General features: G+C 30.2%; 2 protein-coding genes across 4 annotated transcripts in view; one reads left to right on the top strand and one right to left on the bottom strand.

The window, feature by feature from the left end:
- The window catches only part of LOC111626406 (RING finger and transmembrane domain-containing protein 2-like), a 51,486-nt gene that overhangs the window by 20,878 nt on the left and 7,595 nt on the right, over positions 1-23,013 (top strand). Inside the window, exons 4-8 of the mRNA XM_023369772.1 lie at positions 7,451-7,551; positions 16,363-16,516; positions 16,698-16,847; positions 16,914-16,979; positions 17,060-17,161. Of these exons, the coding sequence (XP_023225540.1) occupies positions 7,451-7,551; positions 16,363-16,516; positions 16,698-16,847; positions 16,914-16,979; positions 17,060-17,161 (573 nt within the window). The remainder of the gene's footprint in view (positions 1-7,450; positions 7,552-16,362; positions 16,517-16,697; positions 16,848-16,913; positions 16,980-17,059; positions 17,162-23,013) is intronic.
- LOC111626405 lies at positions 840-5,662 on the bottom strand. 3 transcript variants are annotated; one of them, XM_023369770.1, is made up of 4 exons: positions 5,013-5,662; positions 2,888-4,106; positions 1,305-1,470; positions 840-1,213 (listed from the first exon to the last, which is right to left on the bottom strand). In XM_023369770.1, the coding sequence occupies exons 1-4, from the start codon at positions 5,271-5,273 to the stop codon at positions 1,084-1,086; spliced, it is 1,776 nt and encodes a 591-aa protein (XP_023225538.1). In that variant the 5' UTR covers positions 5,274-5,662; the 3' UTR covers positions 840-1,083. The 3 variants fall into 3 exon arrangements, with proteins under 3 accessions (XP_023225538.1, XP_023225539.1, XP_023225537.1); XM_023369771.1 differs by having other exon boundaries at positions 5,096-5,662; XM_023369769.1 differs by lacking the exon at positions 5,013-5,662 and having other exon boundaries at positions 2,888-4,569.

Raw genomic sequence — 23,013 nt, 5'->3', positions numbered from 1 at the left:
TCTACACTCAAAATTAAGCTTTTTGCCATTTTATAATAATTAAAAAATATAAAAAGATTTTAAAAATAAAATATCATAACAGATGGTGCCATAGTTTTAAGTGTTACCAGGAAAGTGAAACAACTTGTTGTGGGATTTTTTTTAAGTTTTACTATCTCTGAAAATAGGCTGCATTTTAGATACTAATTACAATATATTAAATTGAAACATCTTGTGCCAAGTCTCTTAGTCACTAATTCCATTGTATCATTTTAATGATTTTAGTAGAACAACATGCATAATAGTAAATGTTTGAGGGGAACCTAGCTCAAACTTGTTAGTATATTTCAGTAATGGTGTACTACTTGGGCAAAAATCACAGGAAAAATTCTGCAGCACTCTTTCAAGAAATGTTGTATTTTGGATGCTGTTAACAGTACTGAGGATGATTTCATGTGGAAAAATGTGAGCATGAAATTCTGTGAGGATCGGAAGAACCTGATGCACAAAGTGAAAAGGTTTCTGCTTCAATACTACAGAATATATACAATGATATATAATTTACTTTAGACAACAAGACAAATTTATTGCAAGTATTTTTTAAAAAAGTATCTATGGGTGTGCATTTAATAATTAAGGTGTCTTATATTCAAGTATATACAATACATTCCATTAATGAAAACATATATTTTGATTGTTAATTTTTCATTTAAGTTCCTTAACACAAAACTAACCATTATTAAACCAAATATTAAATGTTTTCCCAAGCATTTTTGAGTCCCCATAACCTGTCTTCAGAGATACCAATGTAACAGTAAATATTACAGTACATTTATTTTTTTATTTATTTATTTATTTAAGCATTCTGGTTTACAAAACCCTGATGCGGGGATAGAACAAAAAACAAAACATATACATAACCTTACAAAAAAATAAATATATACATATTCCACAAATATAACCAACAATGACAACAACATATTATATTAATAAAAAATTCCACAAAACTTAAAGAACTACTTAAAGAACTACTTGGGAGAACTATCCGAATCTAATTAAGAAATACCTAGGTTAAACTTACCTAGAAAAGAAAAAAACAGTACGTTATAACACGTTCCAAAAAAGTCGGATAGTCTCCCAAGCAGTCCAAACAACCACAGGATTAAATACAGTAATAGGCAGACCACGCCCCAAGACAAAATTTACATAAATAATCACGACTTGCGCTTTAAGTCTAAAAACAATAAAAAGAAAATCAAAATCATATATATATATTGTACTTATTATAAAATAAACAATTTAACCTTTTTTATAAAAATAAATACCTTAAAAAATAAATCAAAATCAGAAATAACTTTTTTAAACTGATTAAATGAGAAACAGGGAACCCCAAATGTGTCCTCACGTAATTTTGACAAAAAACTACAAACAGCAATAATATGAAACGCATCCAATGGCGAGTCAGCCACACCACATATGCAACTCTCCCTTCTGAAATTACATAAAAAGTTTAATGAATTACATCTTACTTGCATTAATACGGTCATGACATTAGAAGAAAAATTACTATTATAAATAAAACTATCAAAAAAGGGTTTATTTAGACTCTTATACCACTCACAATAAGAACTTAAAAAAATACTATGATTCAACTTCAAAATATAATTATCAAACTTATTTAACTTTAATAGATAGACACTGTTAACATCTTGTAACAAATAATCAAAATTAATTCCATTCCTTGAACAATTAGACAACAAATATTTCGACCAAGATAACTTAGATTGTTTCAAAGCAAAACACAAACAAATCTTACTAAGACGTTCATCGTTTAAACTCAACGTTCTAAAAATCCAATTAACACATCTATTCAAGATCAAACAAGATAAAGGGATCAATGAACACTCCATAGATACTAAATAACCAGGAGTACACCTTGGAAGCCCGTACATTCTCTTAACAAAAGTAACTAATATTGTATCCAAGCTTTCCGCCTGAAATCCCCACACCTCGGAAGCATAAAGAAGAGATGAACCCACCACAGCGTTAAATAACCTTAATCGATCTTTCAAATTACACAACTTAGCAGACTGACACATATGCATAACTTTATCCATTTTTATCTCTGCATTAATTTTACAGGACCTCACATGAGTATTAAAATATCCATTACTTTTAAAAATTACACCTAAATACTTATATTGTGATACAACCGAAATTGGAACACCTCGGAACCACCATTTATCAGCCTTAGAAGCCTTACCCCCATTCCGAAAGACCACAATTTTGGATTTTGCAAGATTTAATTGCAAACTATTATCCTTTAAATATTTATCCAGAAGGTCAATCGACCTTTGCAACGACCTCGGAGAATCTGCCACAATTACCACGTCATCCGCATACGCTAATATCTTAATCGAAACACCGCCAACAACTATTCCATCACCGCCGGAATCATCAATACAATTCAAAAAATCATTTAAAAATAAACTAAAAAGAATAGGGCTTAGAATGCAACCCTGTTTAACACCCTTATCAGAAAAGAAAGGCTGAGAACAACAATTCCTCCATTTAATCTTAACGTTTGAGCCACTATATAACTCTGCCAATAAAGATACAAACTTAAAACTTAAACCAAGCTTTAATAATTTCCTCCATAATAAATTCCTATCAACAGAATCAAATGCTGATGCCAAATCTATAAAAAAAGCATAAACCTTACGCCGTTTCCTGTTTAATGTCTTAGCAATAACAGTATACAGAATAAAAATGTTATCAACAGTCGAGTAGCCTGTACGAAAGCCAGCCTGACTCTCTGATAAAATATCTCTCATACTCAACCAACTTATTAACCGATAATACAAAACTCTACAAAAAATCTTAGAAACACAGCATAACAACGAGATACCTCTATAATTTGTAAGAACTGATCTTGAGCCACCCTTAGGCACTGGAACCAATAAAGAACTCTTCCATTCATCAGGAACAACACCAGTTCTCAAAACCTTATTAAAATTATCTAATAAACAAAAAAAAGCACTATCAATTTTCCAAAATTCAGTAGGAATACCATCTATTCCCGGAGCACCACCAACACTCGACTTACTTAAAACAGTTCTTAATTCCTCCTCCGAAATATAAGAATCCAATATTTCGTTCGACCAAGTCACACAATCATTAAAAACCACTAAATCAACATTATATGGACTCTCAGAGCCATAAAGGGAGAAAAAATAACCAAACCAATCAAGTAAACTAATATTTACCCTAACACAATTTCCTCTTGCTCTACATAAATTCCAAAATAATCTATTATTTTTATAAAAGCTTTTAACACTTTTTAACCTTTTACAAAATTCTTTCTTCTTTGCCAAACATAATTTCTTTACCAAGCTCCGGTACAATACAAAAACTCTCCTCTGAGCCGCCAAACCATTTTTTTTAAACTCTAACCAAGCTCTGTTTCTAGCTCTAATCATTAGTCGACAATCCAAGTCAAACCAATCATCAATTCCAACCATAGTCTTTTTCCTTTGAGTCAATCCTTTCACTTTAGCCAAATCCAATATCACCTTGCTGAGCTCCAACAAAGATAAATTAGGGGTCTGTTCCAAGCAGCACCTCAAACCAGCTGACAACGATTCCAACTGATCCATATCCCAGAAAATCCTCTGATAACAAGTACCAGAACCACCCAAAGAATCTGTGGTACAATCTTCCAAATAAAGTACAATTGGGCAGTGATCAGACCAAAAACAACTCTCTACTCTAAAGCATTTAATACAATTCCACACAGAAGGAGTAACTATTCCCAAGTCAATTACCGAGGATCCTCGGTTAGAAACAAAGGTAAACTCTCCCGCTTCATCACCCGAAGCTCGTCCATTTAGAATTATTAAATCATTATCCGCACAATACTCCAGAACTTTCCATCCTTTCACATTCATATTTACATCCTTGGAAGCTCTATTTCTCTTATTAACAGTAATACCTCTGCAATCACTTATACTTGTCGAAATTATATTATGGTCACCAATCCGTGCATTAAAATCACCCAACCAAATCCAATTAGAATCGTCGATCTCAAACCTGGACAATACATCAAAAATTTCTTGCCATCTTTGTTCCTGTATATAAACAAAACAAATATTAAACTCTCCTAACGGTAACAAAATGTTAATCAGTATAATATAACTATCTCTATAAATAATGCTAAATTTCAAAGAAGATTTAATGCACAGCAACCAACCAGCCATAGGTCTACCTCTATTGTGAACCCTCAAAGCATCACCAACAATACAATGATATTCTCTTAATTCCTCCCAGTAACATCTACCCCTACCTTTAACAAACCATGTTTCCGATAAAAAAACCACGTCATACTTCAATAAATAACTCCAGAAGGACCGCGGTTTATTACCAATCCCAGCACAATTCCACGCCATAATAGAAAACACAGAAGTCATTGGTAGTTGCTATGAAATCGGCACCACCTTGGCCGATACTTCATCATATTTATACCGAACTCCATCTACCAATAACTTATCATAGCTTAACCGAACATTCCTTGCTCCTTCCTCCCTTTTTTTCTTTCCAAAAATCCTTAGGTTGTATCTAATATCCCTTAAACGTTTAGAAAAATCATCATACACAGCAACATTAAGATTCCGATTTTCAAATACAGCCTTTTTAAATTTTAATTTATCACTAAAAGACCCAAATTGACAAATCACTGGTCTAGGTTTATCTCCAATTCTTTTCCCAATCCGATGCACATTTACAAAATGTAACGCGGATAAATTCAAAGTATTAACCGCAAAAGAACTAACAGTATCAAATATTTCCAGAGACGACTCCTCTTTCCTCTCTTCCAATCCGTGAATAACCACATTGTTCATCCTTCTCTGATTGTCCATCGCATCCAGTTCCCTCTCAAAAAAGGACAATTTCGTAAAAATTTTATCCATATCCCCCGAATGTCCGACACCGATCACATCCCCTCCAACCTTTGCCTCAACCTCCCCCAACCTCACCTCAAAATCAATCAACGCCTCATCTACATTCTTGAGCCACTCTGTCAAGTGATCCAGTCTTCTAATAAATTCATCCACCTTACCATTCAACGAGACATGCAATCGCAATAGAAGCCTAACTCCCTCTGCCACATCAAAATTAGAATCCTGTAATAAATTCGCAATATCCTCTTCACCAGCAGAAGTCTCACCCCTAAACCTAGCTGTTGCTCTTTCCGGAACGGTTGGAGAAAATGTCTTCCGCTTCCGAGCCTGGGACATATTTATAAACAAAACTTACCTAGAAAAGAAAAAACAGTACGTTATAACACGTTCCAAAAAAGTCGGATAGTCTCCCAAGCAGTCCAAACAACCACAGGATTAAATACAGTAATAGGCAGACCACGCCCCAAGACAAAATTTACATAAATAATCACGACTTGCGCTTTAAGTCTTAAAAAATAAATCAAAATCAGAAATAACTTTTTTAAACTGATTAAATGAAAAACAGGGAACCCCAAATGTGTCCTCACGTAATTTTGACAAAAAACTACAAACAGCAATAATATGAAACGCATCCAATGGCGAGTCAGCCACACCACATATGCAACTCTCCCTTCTAGAAAAGAAAAAACAGTACGTTATAACACGTTCCAAAAAAGTCGGATAGTCTCCCCTATTACAGTACATAACAGACAAAATTTAACTACACAGGAGTAATCTCTGACTGTTGCACACTTTATTTGCTGATGTGTGTGAAGGTAGTTTATGGAAAACTGAAAGCATTTTGAATAGTAAACTCTGAAAAGGCAGTTAATGAATATTTATGAACTTTCTATTTGTTTAAAAATAAAATAACAAAAAATATCTGGAGTAGTTTTGCAAGGTTCTTTTAATATTTATTTATCAAATTTATTTCAATAAAAAATTTTTACATGTAATATTTTGTAGTATTAAATAGATTTTATTACACATTAGTCATAAAAACAACAGGCCAAAATTTGTATCATTAAGATAAAAATGAATTTTTTTAATTAACCTTATCTAGCTAAGTGATTTAATAACATATTTTAAAAATTATTGATAAAACTAAAATTTTATCAATTATGCTACTAGATGTATTTATTCCTTAAAATAAAATTCCCAATTAAAACATCTGTGTACATTCAAGGTTACTGTGATTTAAAGATATTCTCTTTGTACAAACAGATGTGATATCAACAAACAGCATATGTGATTTGTATAAGCAGATGCATCATATTGAAGAGAGAAATTAGGTAAACAATGACAATGAAATACTATATTTATACCAACAATTAAACATTATATTTAAGATAATAAATTCTAATGGGAATTATTTATATACATAAAGATTTATTTAAATTCTTGAAAAAAGTTCATAATTTTTGTTTATAAATATCTTAATTCATTGGCACCATAAACATTTTATATGAGGAGTGTCTAGCATTTATTCTAGACACTCCTCATATAAAATGGGGAGTGTAACTTTGGTAAGCTAGAAGTATGCTAATGGGGAGTATCAGCTGTAACTTTAATAGTATCAGCTCTAGGGACCAAGATACAGCTATTAAAAGCATGGTACGAAATGTCATTATAACATGGGTGACATAGTATGGCATAATAGTGCATGTCTTATACTGGCCTGTTCAAATTGAATTCTACACATGCATTTTATTCAATGCATTCCAATTTGAAATGAATGCTATAAAACTGAAGCTGGAATCAGGTGGATTCTGAAAACATTTGAGAATTGCTACATCTTACAAGTTTTCCTAGAAGCTAAGGAGGTTTAGTGGTCTGAAAATATTACATGTTTCTAGTGCTAGTGCATTTTTTGATGAAATTTAGAATATATTTTTAGTTATAAATAAACGAATTTGTGCATTCGATGACATGTTGTAAATTGCCAAATTTTTGAAGGTCCACCCATTATTTTTTGATTGCTTCATCTCATGCATTTAAATTTTAAATTGACCGATTTTAGATTGCTGCACGTACCCTTTCATGCAATTTCTCGTACCCCCAGTGGTATGCATACCACTAATTGGGAACCATTGTAGTAGAGAGTACAACTCATGCTGTATGTAATACAATTGTAACACAATGTTAAGTATTTATTGTATGTATTAATTAATAAACATAGAAAAGATGCAGGTAGCTACAAATTTATTGGCTTCATTATAATGTTATTGGACTTGTTGTATATACAGTCTATCATTAAGCAGCATACACCTGTAATTATAATTTATCATTTATATTTTGCTTTATATTAGTTTATTACTTAAAAATTTTATTAATGATTAATTGTGGAACAAATTTTAATTTTATTCATAAAATCTATTTTTATTCATAAAATAAATTATTCATAAATATATAAAATAAATTTTTATATATTTTTTCTAAATAAATTTAAACTCTGTATTTTACTTTAATTTTAGGGAAAACGTCAGTTAGTTAGTCTGTTAATTGTAATTCTGAATCTTGTAACATGTGTTGGATTTGTGTACTTAGTTTTGGCAGAAGATAATCTTCCTTATGCGTAAGTATGGTAATTTTCTTTTTATTAAAATATTTTTTCAATAAAATTGATTTTTTTTTTTGCTATTATTTTTTCAATATTCTTAATGTATGAATTATTTAAATTCAAATGTTCAAAGTTCTCCTCATATATAAGTCTGTATTAATGAGATGTAATCTTTTATGTATTATTAGACTATTTTTAGCATTGTATAATTACAGTCAATTTATAAATTATGATTAATTTATGTTATATTGTTAAAAATCCATTGCAAATAATAATCAGAGAGAAAAATGGAAAATGACAGTCATTAATACAGATTGAGAATTTTATAAATTTGTTACATCCCTTTTTTTTATTCTCTTCCCATATAGTCATGCTGTCTTTTTATAGTAGATTTTTTTGCATTCACATATGATCAGTTACATTCTGTTGTCCTAGTTTTATCTTAGCACTAAACTGGCATTATATTAAAAAATTCTTTTCTTCTTTTAGCAGGTTCTAAAAAATCAGAGTAAAGTAGTAGTAATAAAGATATTTAGCAAAAATAAATAAATTTGAGTTGTTTAGTAAAGTCTTTGCATTGTGACTAATTACCTTTTATGACTAATAAATTTTCCATTATGATTACCACAAATCCTTCACCTAATCTCCCATGGGTGATTAAATGAAACATTTTGCAATAAAATATAGTTTCCACTGTACAGTTTTGTTCAGCAAAATAGATTCTTACAGGCCATTGCCTAGCAATAATCCATTTATGGACATTGAAATCATGATTATGGATAGACATCATTGAACAAAAGCCAATAAGAAATGTTTTCATTCAGCATTATGATTGCTTGCAACAAAAGCCTAATTGAACTGATTGGAAAAAAAATGTATTTTTATATGATTGATCTTTGAGATGAAACTTCCACATAATCACTCATGAGTAATTAAGTGAGCAGTGGGTGATTATGTGGAAGTTTTATTAATTTTACTCCTGTCTATTACAGAATGATGAAATGAATACTTGATCACATTAGACATTTTTTCATTACGTATTCTGTGCAATAGCAGACGAGATTAAATTACCAACAATTTCTAATTCTTCTGAAATTTTTGTTCATATATTATTATTATTATTTTTTTTTTTAATTTTAGCATGATATTCTCTCTAAGAGCCACTGTAGCAAAATGGATTTTTTTTCTCACCAGCTCAATAAGGTGTTTCTTGCAAGCTGTCATAACTTTTGAACAGAAAATGTTTCATATTGGATGTGGTTTCATGACATCTATCAGTAAGTATGATTTTGATGTCTGTAAATGGATCATTGCTAGGCAACAGTCTATATGTAAGCATTTTGCTGGATGAAATTGTATAGTGAAAAACTATTCTTTATGGTACTATGGTATCAAAAGATTAATGTTTCACTTAATTATCCATGGGTGTTTAAGTGAGCAATGGGCAGTTAAGTGTCTCTGTTTACATAGATGATTAAGTGATGATTTATGATATATAAAATGCCATATATATTATTTCATGATAATTTTTATGCAATAATATGTATTTCAAAGTTAACCTGTGACATTGAGTCAATGGAAAATTACTTTACAACATTTTACAATAGTTTACATGTAATATGCAGTTTACAATAGTTTAATTGGTTTTTCAGGAATGCGGAAGTTTGCACAAATGCAGAAGTTTATTATTTATATAATTTAACTCGTCTAATAAAAATGTATGCAATACAATTTCAATTATGTTGGTTAAATTATTAAATAAAAATTTGTCTATTGTTGAAATTTGTTTATGTAGATGGATAAGAAATAACTTAGTGATCATTTTCTATATCAAAAATTTGATGACATTCTTATGTTCGTATTACAAACTATATAAGCTTTCTGAAGTATTGTCATGGATGTCAGTCTTTTAATTTTTTTCAATGCATTAACACAACAATTTCTTTAGGTCCCTAATTATTATTGATATTGAAAAGAAATATGAAACTTGCTATTTTAATGAAACAAGGAGTTTTATAAACATCATGTTATGTTACATGTTATTACTAATAATACAAGTAATATAATGTCATATTGATGTAGTGTGTTGTATTGTATAAAATAATAGCTATATATAGACATACTTTGCAGTTTAGTACATTGACATAATATGAATGCATTGCCCAAAACTATGAAGAAAAATCAGTACAAATGCAAGAATTTCAGAACTGTTTATTATTAAAGTTGCATTACTTCAAAGAAGGATACTTTAAAAATTAGTCATCATAATTCTTGATTTAAAATATAATTTTTTTATCTTTTAATTTTAAGGGTTTCTACTGCTTTTGTAGAATAATTTTGGAACTTAATCTCCAGAAGTTAAATTTTATATAATGGTATAAAGCAAGCGTGGGCAAGCAAGAGTTCAGTGGGAGCAGAAATATAGGTTTTGCAAAATGCATGGGAGCCACAGTTCTGTACTTTTTTATTCTGTACCACAGTTCTGTACTGCGATTTTATTATATAATATAAATATAATATTAAAAAATATTGAATTTTTTTAATAAACATATTTTCACAAAATTGTGGAAATAAAATTGTAAAAATAGTAATAAAAAGCAGAAATGAACACTTTCAGCAAGAACCGCATATGGCTCTTGGAACCACATTTGCCCATGTCTGGTATAAAGTGTTTCTTCATTACAAAGATTTGGAACTGTAGATAGTTTCAACCAAGGAAAAGGGTAGGCAAATAGGCTGTTAAAATCCTTCTTTTAGGCAGTAAAATAGGCAAAATAGGTAGTATGAATTTTTATTCATGTTTACTCATTACATATTGTAAAACTATTCTATATTCAGCTATTGTATTGACATGTCTTGTATTTAACATACTTTTTATAAACAGAAAAACAAATGTTCAATCATCACATGAATTAATTGGAGCAAGTTTAAAATTGGGAACAAGTTCAATGGGTAAAGAAAATTGTTTTTTTTTCCACTGAATAGGTTACAGATGTTTTTTAACTGTCTTGTAGTCAAGATTTTTCTTCAAAATACTAATCAGTTTTTCATCAAAAGCTGTGAGCTTTTGATGAAAAACTGATTAGTATTTTGATTTGAATGCATTCCAGATATGGAGTCATCAAAAGCTCACAGCTTTTGATGACTCCATACCTGGAATGTATTCAAATTGGAAATTGATCTCTATCTTGTTTTTGTTGAATTGTAGTGTGCCAATCCAGCTGTTTCTAGCTTCTTATTCCTGCTAACTAAAAATGAGAAATGTGCTTTCATGTATATCAATTGGTTGCTTACTTCAGGAACTGCAAATGTTTCTTTTGCAGCTACAATAAACAATGACCTTCACTCATCATGTCAATAATCTGAAAATTTAATACAAAACCTGATGATTTTGTTTATTTTTCAGAAGTTTTGCATGCTGTCAAAAATGACTTTCTTTTTATGCATATTATTTGATAAAAAATTTACAATGAAGATTTCATTGTTTCCTTTTTGCACCCATTCTAAAAGTTTCTGGATTTACTACTGGATATAACTATAATATACAATCTAACAAGTAAGCAGAGCTTCCATATGTTGGAGACATATTTACACTATTTTTATAATCAGTGTCAATGAATGGAATTTTTCTAACCAATCACAGCATGAAATTTAATTGGAATGGTTTAATTTTGAAATTTAATCTTCAAATACAGTAATACCCCGACTTATGCGAACCCGGAGTTACGCGATTTTCAAATCTCGTGGATTTGTCTTTTGTTTGAGCGCCACGCAGCTCTTGATTACTCCCCCCCCCACACACTATTGTTCAGCTTACATGTTCAGATGTGTCGCACGGAATCGACGCATACTTACAATTTATTTTGTGTTATTTATTTCTGTGTTTGTTATATCTACGGAGACTTGAGAGACTCTATATGGTGATTTCTTGTAACCGTGAATGAATCAAAAGATGAGATAAGATTAATGAGAACATTTATTAGCTTACATACATCCGACTTGGATTTTACACAAATTGCAAAATTATAGCCCGACATGCGAATTCGACTTACGCGGTTATCGCTCGGTCCCACCTATCACGTAAGTTCAGGGTATCACTGTATTTATAATTGATATTTTCCAGCTAATCAAAAGCATATTTTCAACATCTGAATGTTAAATGCGTGAGAAATAAAAATTCATTAGAATTTGTTTAATTGTTGATAATAGATCAGAAATAAATTCTAAAATTAAAGTAAATATATGCACACATTGAAGATAAATAAAAAGCAAAAATGCCTAAATTAGGCAATTTTAGACACTTTTAGAGTGTTTTAAGAGATCTCTTATCTTGTGTTTGATGCTTTTATATTGCACTTATCATGCTGCCTAGACAGAAAAAAGCATTTTCCTAAAAATCCAAACCTTATTCATTACATATACAGGGTTCCTAAGCACCTGGAAAATCAGGGATTTTCATTAGTGTTCGGAAAAAGTCAGGGAATTTGTCAAAAATTGTCAAAAAGTCAGGGAATTTGTCGAAAATTGTCAAAAAGTCAGGGAATTTGTCTCCTTAACTGCGTTGTTGATCTCGTTTGCTGAATATGGATGACCAATCATAGCCATCTGCAGGCGGCAAGAAGTAATGCTGCAATCTTTAATAAGAAAATACACCAGAATCCATTTTGAAATGGCTTTTTTTCACCGTTCTGAAGCCATATAATTTTACAGTTGTGGATTAATAACAGGATAAACTACTTCTATGTAATAGTGTTTAATTTTTAATTTTAATAATTCAACGATTTATAAAAAGATGAAATTGTTTATTAGAATAAAAAATAACCAATTAAAAATTTGTTTGCAAACTTTTAAAAGTTCAAATCATAATTTATTAGAATGTTCACTTCAAAATAGCTAAATAGATAAGTAAAAAATCTGTAATTTAATCGTTTTTCACGTTTAAAACATTACTACACAACGTAAAAAATTATAAATAGCTACCTGACATTTACAGTAAAATACTGGCGCTGACTTGTTGTTGGCACAAGCTTTTTATATTTGTTGTTACGATTTTCCTTGAAAGTACTGTACTGCAAGCATATTTTTCCCTCTCTTCTGTTTTTTTCTGCAACTTTGATACATAGTTTAATAATTAGTTTAACTGAAATGACGTTGGGTAACAAATATCACTGATTTTGGCAAATTTAGGGCTTAAAAACTGGAAAGATTGATCATATTTGTAATAAATATTCTGTAGTTATATTTTCGAAAATCAACAGGTAATCCGATAGTTTAACCAATGTTAACTTGCTTATAATTAAAATTTAAAAATTAAAAAGCTGTAAATTTAAAAAAAAATAATTACATTACTAAAAAATTAAAATAAATTTGATTATTTTTTGTGCGAAACAACACCAAAACAATTTTTATAGTTAGTTGCAAAAGAAAGAGATTTGTAGTTACGATTCTCTGCGCTGAACTTCTATATTTTAATAACGTATGATTGTAATTTTGTTTGATGTTTATTTCTGTATTTATTTTATTTTATAAGTTTTAAGAATCCCAATTTTCGTAATACTATGACATCATAGGAATACAATTGTGAGGTTCCGGAATTGTCCGGAACTAAAATAGAAAAACGTAAAATAATTTAATTATTAGAGAAAAAAGGAATGAACAGAAATTTTTTTAGAAACTTGAGGAATAGTCTAGACCTGTGTTTCTCAACCACCGATCTGCAACTCTAATTTGACCAGTCTGCGAAAACTTTAAAAATATATATTTAACCTGTCATGCATTGTTCCCGAATAGGAAATATGTGGATTATTAATCCGTTTATTGGTAGCAAACTAATAGATTGAATGACTTTGAACACAAAAAACTAATCGAATTAAGTCCAGACTTGGGATTTAAAACATTGTTTGAATCAATGCCCATAACACAGTTTTGGATTAAAGTTAAAACTGAATATCCAGTTTTACATGAAAATGCAGTTAGGATGTTACTACCTTTTTCAACAACGTATTTATGTGAATCAACGTTTTCAGCAATGGCAATGATAAAATCGAAACAACAAAATCATTATAGTGTTAGTTCCGCCTCACGCCTTGCAGTTACCACCTTAAATCCAAGAATTGATGATCTTACTAGCAAAAAAAGAAAAGTAGCGATTACATTGATTTGTATACTAATGTACTGGTAAATAAATAACAAATATTTATTGCTCAATGTAGTTTGCAGTTCTTTTTACAACAGAGAATCTTTTTCAATTAAAAATAATATTGTCACTGGTCCGCTTAAAAAAGCAGATATTTTTTGGTCTGTGATGGGTTTTGGGTTGAGAAACACTGGTCTAGACCATGCTTTCTCAAAGTGGGAGATAACGCCCCCTTCCGGTCACTGGAGGCTTTCATGGGGGCAGTAGAAGGCTCAGTGATTAAATATGAGTTTTATTTCTTCTCATTGAAACATTCTTTGATCTCAGAAATAGGATATGGGTCACACCCTATCTATCCTATCCATATAATAATGCATGTTTAAACATTATATTTGCAATAACTGTTTTTATGATATGCAACAGATAGTAATGTAAAAAGGTTAAGTTAAAAAATATGGGGGCACTAGATTTTTTTAATCTCAAAGTGGGCGGTGGTCGAAATAAGTTTGAGAACCTGTGGTCTAGACAATGCAGCTCCCAAGATCGATCATTTGGATTGGAGCAGATTTTCCATTGTTTGAAATGAAAATAAATACACTTGAAGAGAAAAGGCTAAAACTACATTAATATAATAGTTTTTGTGTTTTGTGAATTGTAATTCATTTTTTACTTTCTAATTATCTGTATTTTGAAAAAAGAGGATTAATACTAAGAAGTTTCTCTGCATTTTGATTGTCCATTTTGTAAAAAAATAAAAAGATTTTACAATAACTTAGATGCATTTGTTAGAGAAGCTATAGTATAAACTTACATCTATTCCTCTTTATGTACAATCATTGAATTTTTTACGTAGGAAAAATGTTTTATTTAAAAATTTTTAAATTTAACTTTTTGTTAAAATTACATTGCTGTTTAAAAAAAAGTTACTGTTTTTGTTGAAAGATTGGTTTTAAAATTACATGTTTCTAAGTCAAGAGTTAATTTTAAGCACAATTTGTTTATCAAAGATTACTGTTTTTTGATTTTATGTTACCTTGTATTTACTAGATTTACATATGAATGATAATGATAAATGATGATAAAATAAAAAGCTTGTGTTTTGTTTGTAAATTGCTTATTTTTTCATTACATTGAAGTTGTGGATTCTATCAAACATTTTTCTACAGGATGTATGTACTGTATTTTTTTAATGTAGCAGTCTTTGAAGCATATCAACTGTGCAGAAAGAGGGCTAGATGTACTCAATGTTCACAGTAAATGCTGTTTTATTATGTTGATATTCCACACTAAAAATGTGAGGGTCAGGGAATTTGGACAAAGTTGGTCAGGGAAAGTCAGGGAATTCAAAACAAAAATTTGAGTAGGAACCCTGCATATAATACTGTAACTCTGCCATGAGAAATTGATTATCTGATATTTGTTTATCGTGGCATGATTGAGGAACATGATTTATTTTTTATTAAAATATTATAATTAAAAATATCTAGAAAATTAATTGCTTTTTTTAAGGAAATTTATAAAATCGAATGGATTCTAAATCATAAAAAGATGTATTAAAATTTAAACTACAGTTGTAACATTTATAATTTGTTTGTTAGTCTTGATTTATTTTTTATTAGAAATAGTTTCTAATAAATATGACTAAAGACTGGATGGCCAAGTGAGTAAGGCAGCAGCCTGCTCTGAGGTCCCAGGATTGAATCTAGGTTGAAAAAACTCAGGAATTTTTTGGGAGTGGTCCATCTGGATATGTCAAACACCATCTCTCACCATCTAGCGGCCCATTGCAGGCCTGGCCAAACCCATAATGGGCTTTTTAAAAGATGACCATTTTACTTCTTACAGGGTGGAGAGGGTTTAAAACAAAACACAAACTATACAACAATTTCTATTAATATAATTCCAAATGATGTTCATATTACTTTCTATCCCAACTGCTGGATATTAACAATAAACATACAACAAAAACTGAAAAATGTAGCAAGAAACTGAAAATTTAATATGAAACAAATGTTTTTGATAGTTATAAAACACTATTACAAGTGGTAATAAGTTATCTTTATAATTAATCAGAGTTATTCCTGGATATATTATAAATTTCAAGCTTCTATAAGTGCCTGATATGAGGTTGATCTGTTGAAAAACATATTAAATGTGCTTGAACAAGCTTGTGTATGTAACTAGTATATGTAACTAATTGTATATTATATAACTAATGCAAAGGTGGCTAATGCTGTCATAGCCTGTCTTTTTTCTAATCAATGTAAGGTGCTCCTGTAGATGGTGTAATAGTCTTGTGGTGGCTCTAATATATTGTTGCTGTTTATCTTACTGTCTGATACAGTTGTACAGAGTATACACACAAAATATTACTCTTGTTTTTGAGTAAAGTATACATAGCAGAACTTTTCATGTAAGCTAAAGTTATGTTGTTAATCATGGCAATCTCCTTGCAGTTTTATGTCAAAATTTACTAAATTAAATTTTGTTTCATTATTTGTAATATTTTATATTTGAATGTCGGTTCTGACCTGACAATGGTGGATCAGAGCTGAAATTTAAAACTACAAAACCATTTGTTTCAGATTAAATTTTCAGTTTTTTTGCTGGATTTCTCAGTTTTTGTTGTTTGTTTATTACTTATACTGTTTCATATTCATCCTAATAATCTATGAATGATTACTTTTCAGGCTTATTTTAGTTCCACCTTACAATGCACCAATTACTTTTTGGGACGTGCTATGGATCGTAACAGTGACTGACTTTGTTCTTAAACTTCTGGCAATTCTATTAAAAGCCATTGTTGTTGCACTTCCAGCTAAATTGTTAACTTTCCAGAAAAAAGTGAGCTTATGAAAATTATCAATTAAAAATTTTTACTCAATAAAATTGCTGCATTCAGTTTCTAGTGTATTTTTGATATTTATTTATTTATAAAACTAATAATCAGTTTTTAAATAATGCATTTTACTGTTTACTTATTAGATTTTATATTAAATATCAATATAATGTATTATTTTTACAGGGGAGACATTATCTATTGTTGGAAACCACTTCTCAGTTCTATCGTACAATAGCACCTATGCAACATTGGTTGTACTTCTTTTCTGAATCTTACATTGGTTCCAGTAAAGTATTTGGAGTCATTTTATCTGCAATATATTTAGTATTAAAGGTATGAGAAATAATTTGTAATGATTGTAGAAAATAATAATAATAAATTATTTGTTTCTGAATTTAGTATAAAGATGTTATCAGAAAATTCAGAGCTTGGAAAAAATCATTTTATGGAATACTTCAAAATGTGGTAAAAATATTTTGTGTATGGATTGTTTTAAAAGTAATTTTTATAAAGATTTTATGCATCTTATTATTTTTTAAAATAAGACATATGGTGTGGTTCCATCTTCTGATCAGTTGAAAGCAGCTGGAGAATCATGTCCTATTTGCCAAGATGTCTATAGAACTCCAACAATGTTACAGTGTAGGGTAAGTCTTTAGAGTAAAAAACATTTCATAATTAATATTTTTGATTATTTGAAAGAACAAAAATATATACTTAAATGAATCAAAATTAATAGATAAGAATGTTGATTTACGATGATAATTGAATAAAACAGAACTTGTCCAATTGAAAAAAGAATAGGATTTCTTTCTTTTTTGGTATGAAGAACACAATAGAACTGGAATAAAGTGGAAATTTAAAATTTTACTTTCAGACAAGTAAAATCATTTCCAGGTATAAGTCAATGCAGAGCACGGAAGACTATTCCAAAAATGATTTTGAATCTTGTCAGAGAGATGAAGTTTGCATGACAAGGAAGCATACAGATACTGTTAATATTAATCATTGCTGGAATTAACTAGAACAAAATCAAATATCTTTAAGAATTGAGAGTTTTCAAGAAATAAAACAAGTTTCCAAGAATTGAGTTCTTGAGAACAAACAGTAATGCAATTTGTGAAAACAATGTGAATAAAGTAATACAGTGCTGCAAGTTTGCTTGTCATGGAGTAGTAACTAACTAGTATTGAGTATCTGAGAACAAGTTGATTACCATGTTCTTAATTACAGAGACTGAAGACAAGGAGACACTATGGCTTTGGGGAAACGGATTTTGATGATCTTTGGTGTAGAGGTAGTACACCATGTGAGTGTACTACCTGTAAAATACTAAAGTGCAACACTCAAATATAATCAAGAAAAACAAACTTAAAGTTTTCTTTAACACTTTATATATAAGTTACGTGTACTTCTGCTTGAGCGTGCTGTGGCGTGAGTGGTAATGCTCCTGACTTGTACACTTGCACGCTCAGGTTCAATTCTCTTGTTGTTTGTATTTTTTCCCCCTTTTTTTTATTCATAAATACTTATAATGTATTTATTTATTTACTCATTCATTTATTTTAATTTAATTNGACAAAGTGGTCATACGTCCAAGAATCAATGAAATGATATTTATCAAAAATAGTTCCACCACGTTCAACATCTTTTTCCCATAATTTTAAATGCTCCATTCTTTTCAAATGACTACATCCATTTTTTTGTAATGTTAGTAGTTTCCACGTAGAGTGGGCTTTTGCTAGTTTTAAAACTTTGATTTTATATTCCACTGAAATATTCCTTCATTCTATATTTTTTTTCATCAGGTACATAGTCATCAGATGAGTCATCTTTAACTGCTTTGAAATTTCCTTCTGTACACTCTTCTTGGGCATAAATTAATTCGTCATCAATTATAAAGTTTTTCATTCAACACATCCAATGTATTATTGTATAATTCTGTGCCTATCAGCAAAGCGTCTTCAGATTTTGTATCAGAAGATGTTGTTGCAATTAAATTATTTTCGAAAAGTAAACTCTCATAATACACTACTCCATCTTTTAGCTGCTGCTTCGATACATCACTGTATAAAGAGTTATCATCAACAGTTTTTTTGTCACAACGTAAAGAACTTGCTTCTCTTGATGACATTTTTTTAATTATAAAATAATTTTTCAAAACAAATTTCACTGCATGAATACGGCTATTTGTGTCGAAATTCAGAAATGAACTGTTAAAGAGTGAGTGAAAAAGACTATAGACCCATGTTCAAAGCCAGTATAAGTAGCTCCCTCTCAACTTGACAAAGGTGAGTTTTCAAAGTAAAAATATTAGACTTGGAATAGTAGAAATTAAATTAAAATAAATAAATAATAATAAAATACCAAAAAAAATCAATAAATAATAAGAAATAAATGAATGAGTAAATAAATAAATACATTATAAGTATTTATGAATAAAAAAAAAAGGAAAAAAGTATACACAACAAGAGAATCGAACCCGAGCGCGCAAGCATATGAGTCAGGAGCATTACTTCTCATGCCACAGCACACTCAAGCGGAAATACACATCATAACTTATATATAAAGTGCTAAAGAAAACTTTAAGTTCATTTTTCTTGATTATACTTGAGTGTTGCAATTTACACCTCTACACCAAAGATCATCAAAATCCGTTTCCCCAAAGCCGTGTTAGATTATTACAATTTATTGAGAACTCAGATTATAGAATATCTTTGTCTCTGAATTATCATAATGTGGTTCCAAATGCAATTGAAACAGTAATTCTTGTTACACAAATCGTTTTGTTGTCATGTAATCTTGTAAGGATTGCATCTGAGAAGTACTTGAATACCTGGCACAAATTCTTGACGACAATGAAAACTTTTGCAGTTAAATAGTTCTCAATTCTTGCATTTGAATACTTCCATCTTTAATTTGAAACATTTTCGATTAAAAGTAGTAATAAAATTTTTAAAATGCATGTTGAAGTGATTTTACTATAAAAAAGTGGATACAGGGTGTGGCACCAAAATCCGGACAAATTACATATTTTTTTCAAACATATTTTTTATTGCGAAAAGGTTTACAAATTTTTTTAACCACATTATTTGTAATGCCATAAAGAATACATATATCCTGCTCCTGCTTGAATGACTGCCTCCATTCTTGGTCTAAAGCATGCGCAGGTGCCCTTTAATGTGTCGTGGTCCATATCGGCAAATTCCGCATCAATAGTGGCTTTCAATGATGTGAGGTTTGGATGTCTGGATTTGTTCGTGACCCTTTCAACTATACTCCATACATAGAAGTCCAAAGGATTCAAATTTGCGCTGTTGGGAGGACCAAATTCTTTCGGTCAAAACATGTTGATGATGTCCGACAACCAATTTTGCACCAAATGTGACTCACTTTAATTGTATAAGACCTGTAGCAAAGGTCCTCCTTGATGATTCTACACAGTTTTCTTGCTCACACCAACAATTGACAACAATTTTAAGATCGACTGACCTGGATCCTCAAAAATCAGCTCCTGAGCCTGTTGAATGATTTCGGACATCCTGACAATGCGCTCCTTCAAGTGAGTTTTCCTTGCTGGTGTTGTAAAACCTTCATTGGATTTTTCTGATTCATTGTACTTTGCGATAACATCATATACAGTCGATCTCAGGTACCCGAAGAACCAAATGATTTCTGTTGCCGAGTGCCCAGTGTGAACACTTTCAATAATCGCAGCTCTTTGGTTATATTCCACACTTGGTTTCAACATTGTGACTGTTTCAAGGTTATGATAATTTAGTACAGTACATGTGTCAAGATATTTGAACCCCAAACACAACATCTACTGGTGGTATAGAATGGCAGGAATTTGAAATTGTATTTTGTCCGGATTTTGGTGCCGCACCATGTAATGGATAGATTACAATTATTTGCTTTTCATCCTATATTGCAATAAATCTTCCCATTAGCTATATGTAATTTTCTATAAATTTTATGGACATATCATACTACAGTTTTCAATTGGAAACCTCACTGATATTTTAATTAAACCAATATGTACATTTCAGTTATTCAGAATACTGAATTGTAACCATCTTCAGTTGGTTACAATTCAGGTATTTTTGTATTTTCCAATTTGTATATTTAACATTAAATTTTAATTTTTAATTCACAATCTGTTTCATCATCCTAGTTTTTCTGACATGTAAATATCTATTCCAGTATTTTTCAATTTACACTTAACATTAAGTTTCAATTCACACTTGACATCCTTGAATGCTTAGTATGAATTTAATAAAATTTCAGAGAACTTTCCAATTGAAAACTGGTGTTGTTTATCCATAAAATTAATAGCAAATTACATATAACTATTGGGAAGATTTATAATGGAAAGATTTCTGTAATATGATTAAATATTAAATATGAATAAAGCCTAAACTCTACACTTAGAAACGAAAGAGAGGTTTTTCGGCTTTTATAATGGAAAGATTTGTTTAATATAATTAATTTTAATTGGTCACCAAAAGTAAATTAACTTTTTACTTTAATTAAATTGTTAAAAGCAAAATTTTAAAACTAAATTTAAAAAATCATGATTATTTTTTGAAAATTATATTTTTTGTCCTACTACAGTCCATTTCAAAATTATAAACACACCCAACTTTTTCAATAACAAAAAACATTAACAATAGTAATGTATTTATTATATTAGTATGTTGTTTACAACATCAATTTAAACATTTTCTGAAATTTTTAGAGCTATCTGACAATTACAAATAAAAATTATCACAGATTTTCAATTTTTGATTCTTTCAAAGTATAAGCACGGGTGAATAAAATTAGTATGATTATTTTTTTTTATTAATTATTGGTTTAATTAGTTGTCACCAGATGGTAGTATCATTCATTATTACAAATGTGGCACCAATTTTAAACAGTTTTTTGTGATTTAAAACAATGCCTCATGGAAAAACACTAACAGAGTTGGAAATACGTGAAATTTACCAACTAAAATAAGCAGGACAATCTCTAAGACAAATTTTGGCAGCTGTAAATCAATCTACATGTGCTGTGAGAAATGTGTTAACTTGGTGAAAATTATAGCAGAAATAAGCAACATAGAAAGCCTAAACTCCTTATACTTAGAAACAAAAGAAAGGTTTTTCAGCTACTGGTGGTCAACAAGTTGTCTGTCAGATAATCAGCATCAACATTGCCAACTACAGTTTTACCAGCAATTGTATGCAAAATCATAAAAATACCAAATTTACAAAAACGGCTGGCAAACCGAAATGAACACAATTGCATAAAACAGTTAGATTAAAGTAAGCCAAAGACAAGTTGGCATGGAAAGAGTGGAAACAAATAGTCTTTTCAGATGGGATGGACCTGACAGTTATAGTCACTACTGGCATGATTTGAGGAAGAAAAAAGTCAGAATGAACAGACAGTAAGGTGGGGGCAGGATTTGGATGGGGGTAAAACATACATAGTACAGTAAGACCCCACTTAACGCGGTGGATGTGTTTCTAGACAACAAAGTGCTAAGCGAAACAGTGTTAAATGAGATCATTTTAACATAGATTAAATAGGGATAGGAGAACACGCAATTAAAAATAAACAAATTTTACTTTACTTTTAAGTTATTTTTATATTAATTTGTATAATTATATATGTTAAATAACACACAAACATATGAACACAGAAATGTATAATAATATATTAATTAGTTCATTTTTTCTGTATTAATAGTTCATTTTTTGTGACGAAGGTCCTGACTTTATTGCAAAAAAACAAGAATTTCAGAAAAGTTGTGATGTTTCATTTGTTGATTTTTCTTTCCTTAAGCAAATGTCAGTAGCAGAAAATGCATCCAAAATGCCTTGTTTTGCTTTTGCACTCCTTTCAAAATCAAGATCATTTGCTACAATTTGATTAACGATTTTGGTTATTGTTACCAAACTTTTACTAAGGAAACCTGTAGAGAAATTTTTTGGGTTCTTCATTTTCAGAATCACTATTTTCCAGTTCTACATGGATTCCTTGTTCTGCCAGTTCTTGAAGGTCATCATTGATAAGATTCTCACCAGAAACTTGCTGTAACTCCTCAATATCCTGTTTGTCTACATTTCCTAGCCTGTTGTATCAATTAGGTTGAGTTTGGTCAATCTGACGATAGTGCTCTTCTAACGATAGGCTCTTCTCGTTGAGAATTCTTGGATACCTTCAGCATAACTTCTTCCACATTTCCTCCATGCATTTATCAGTTAATTCTTGCCAAGCGTAGCTGATATTGACTATGACATCCATGATCAATGTTCCCTCAAATTTTTTTTGTCGATGAGCAGAACATTACTTTTCTAAGCAAAAAAAAATTTTTTGCAGATTCTGAGCAAAAAATTTTTCTGAACATATATATATATATATATATATAAGACAATGAACGTACAAGTGGACAGCTATGAAGAACAAAAGCGCAATTGCAATCAATAATTCTTTTTCTTTTTCCGGTTATGGT

This window comes from Centruroides sculpturatus, unplaced genomic scaffold (genome assembly GCF_000671375.1).
Source record: "Centruroides sculpturatus isolate CEXI.00-Female unplaced genomic scaffold, Cexi_2.0 scaffold111, whole genome shotgun sequence".
NCBI lineage: Eukaryota > Metazoa > Arthropoda > Arachnida > Scorpiones > Buthidae > Centruroides > Centruroides sculpturatus.
Note: the sequence above shows the minus strand (reverse complement) of the source record. Positions and strands in the feature narration are given on the sequence as shown.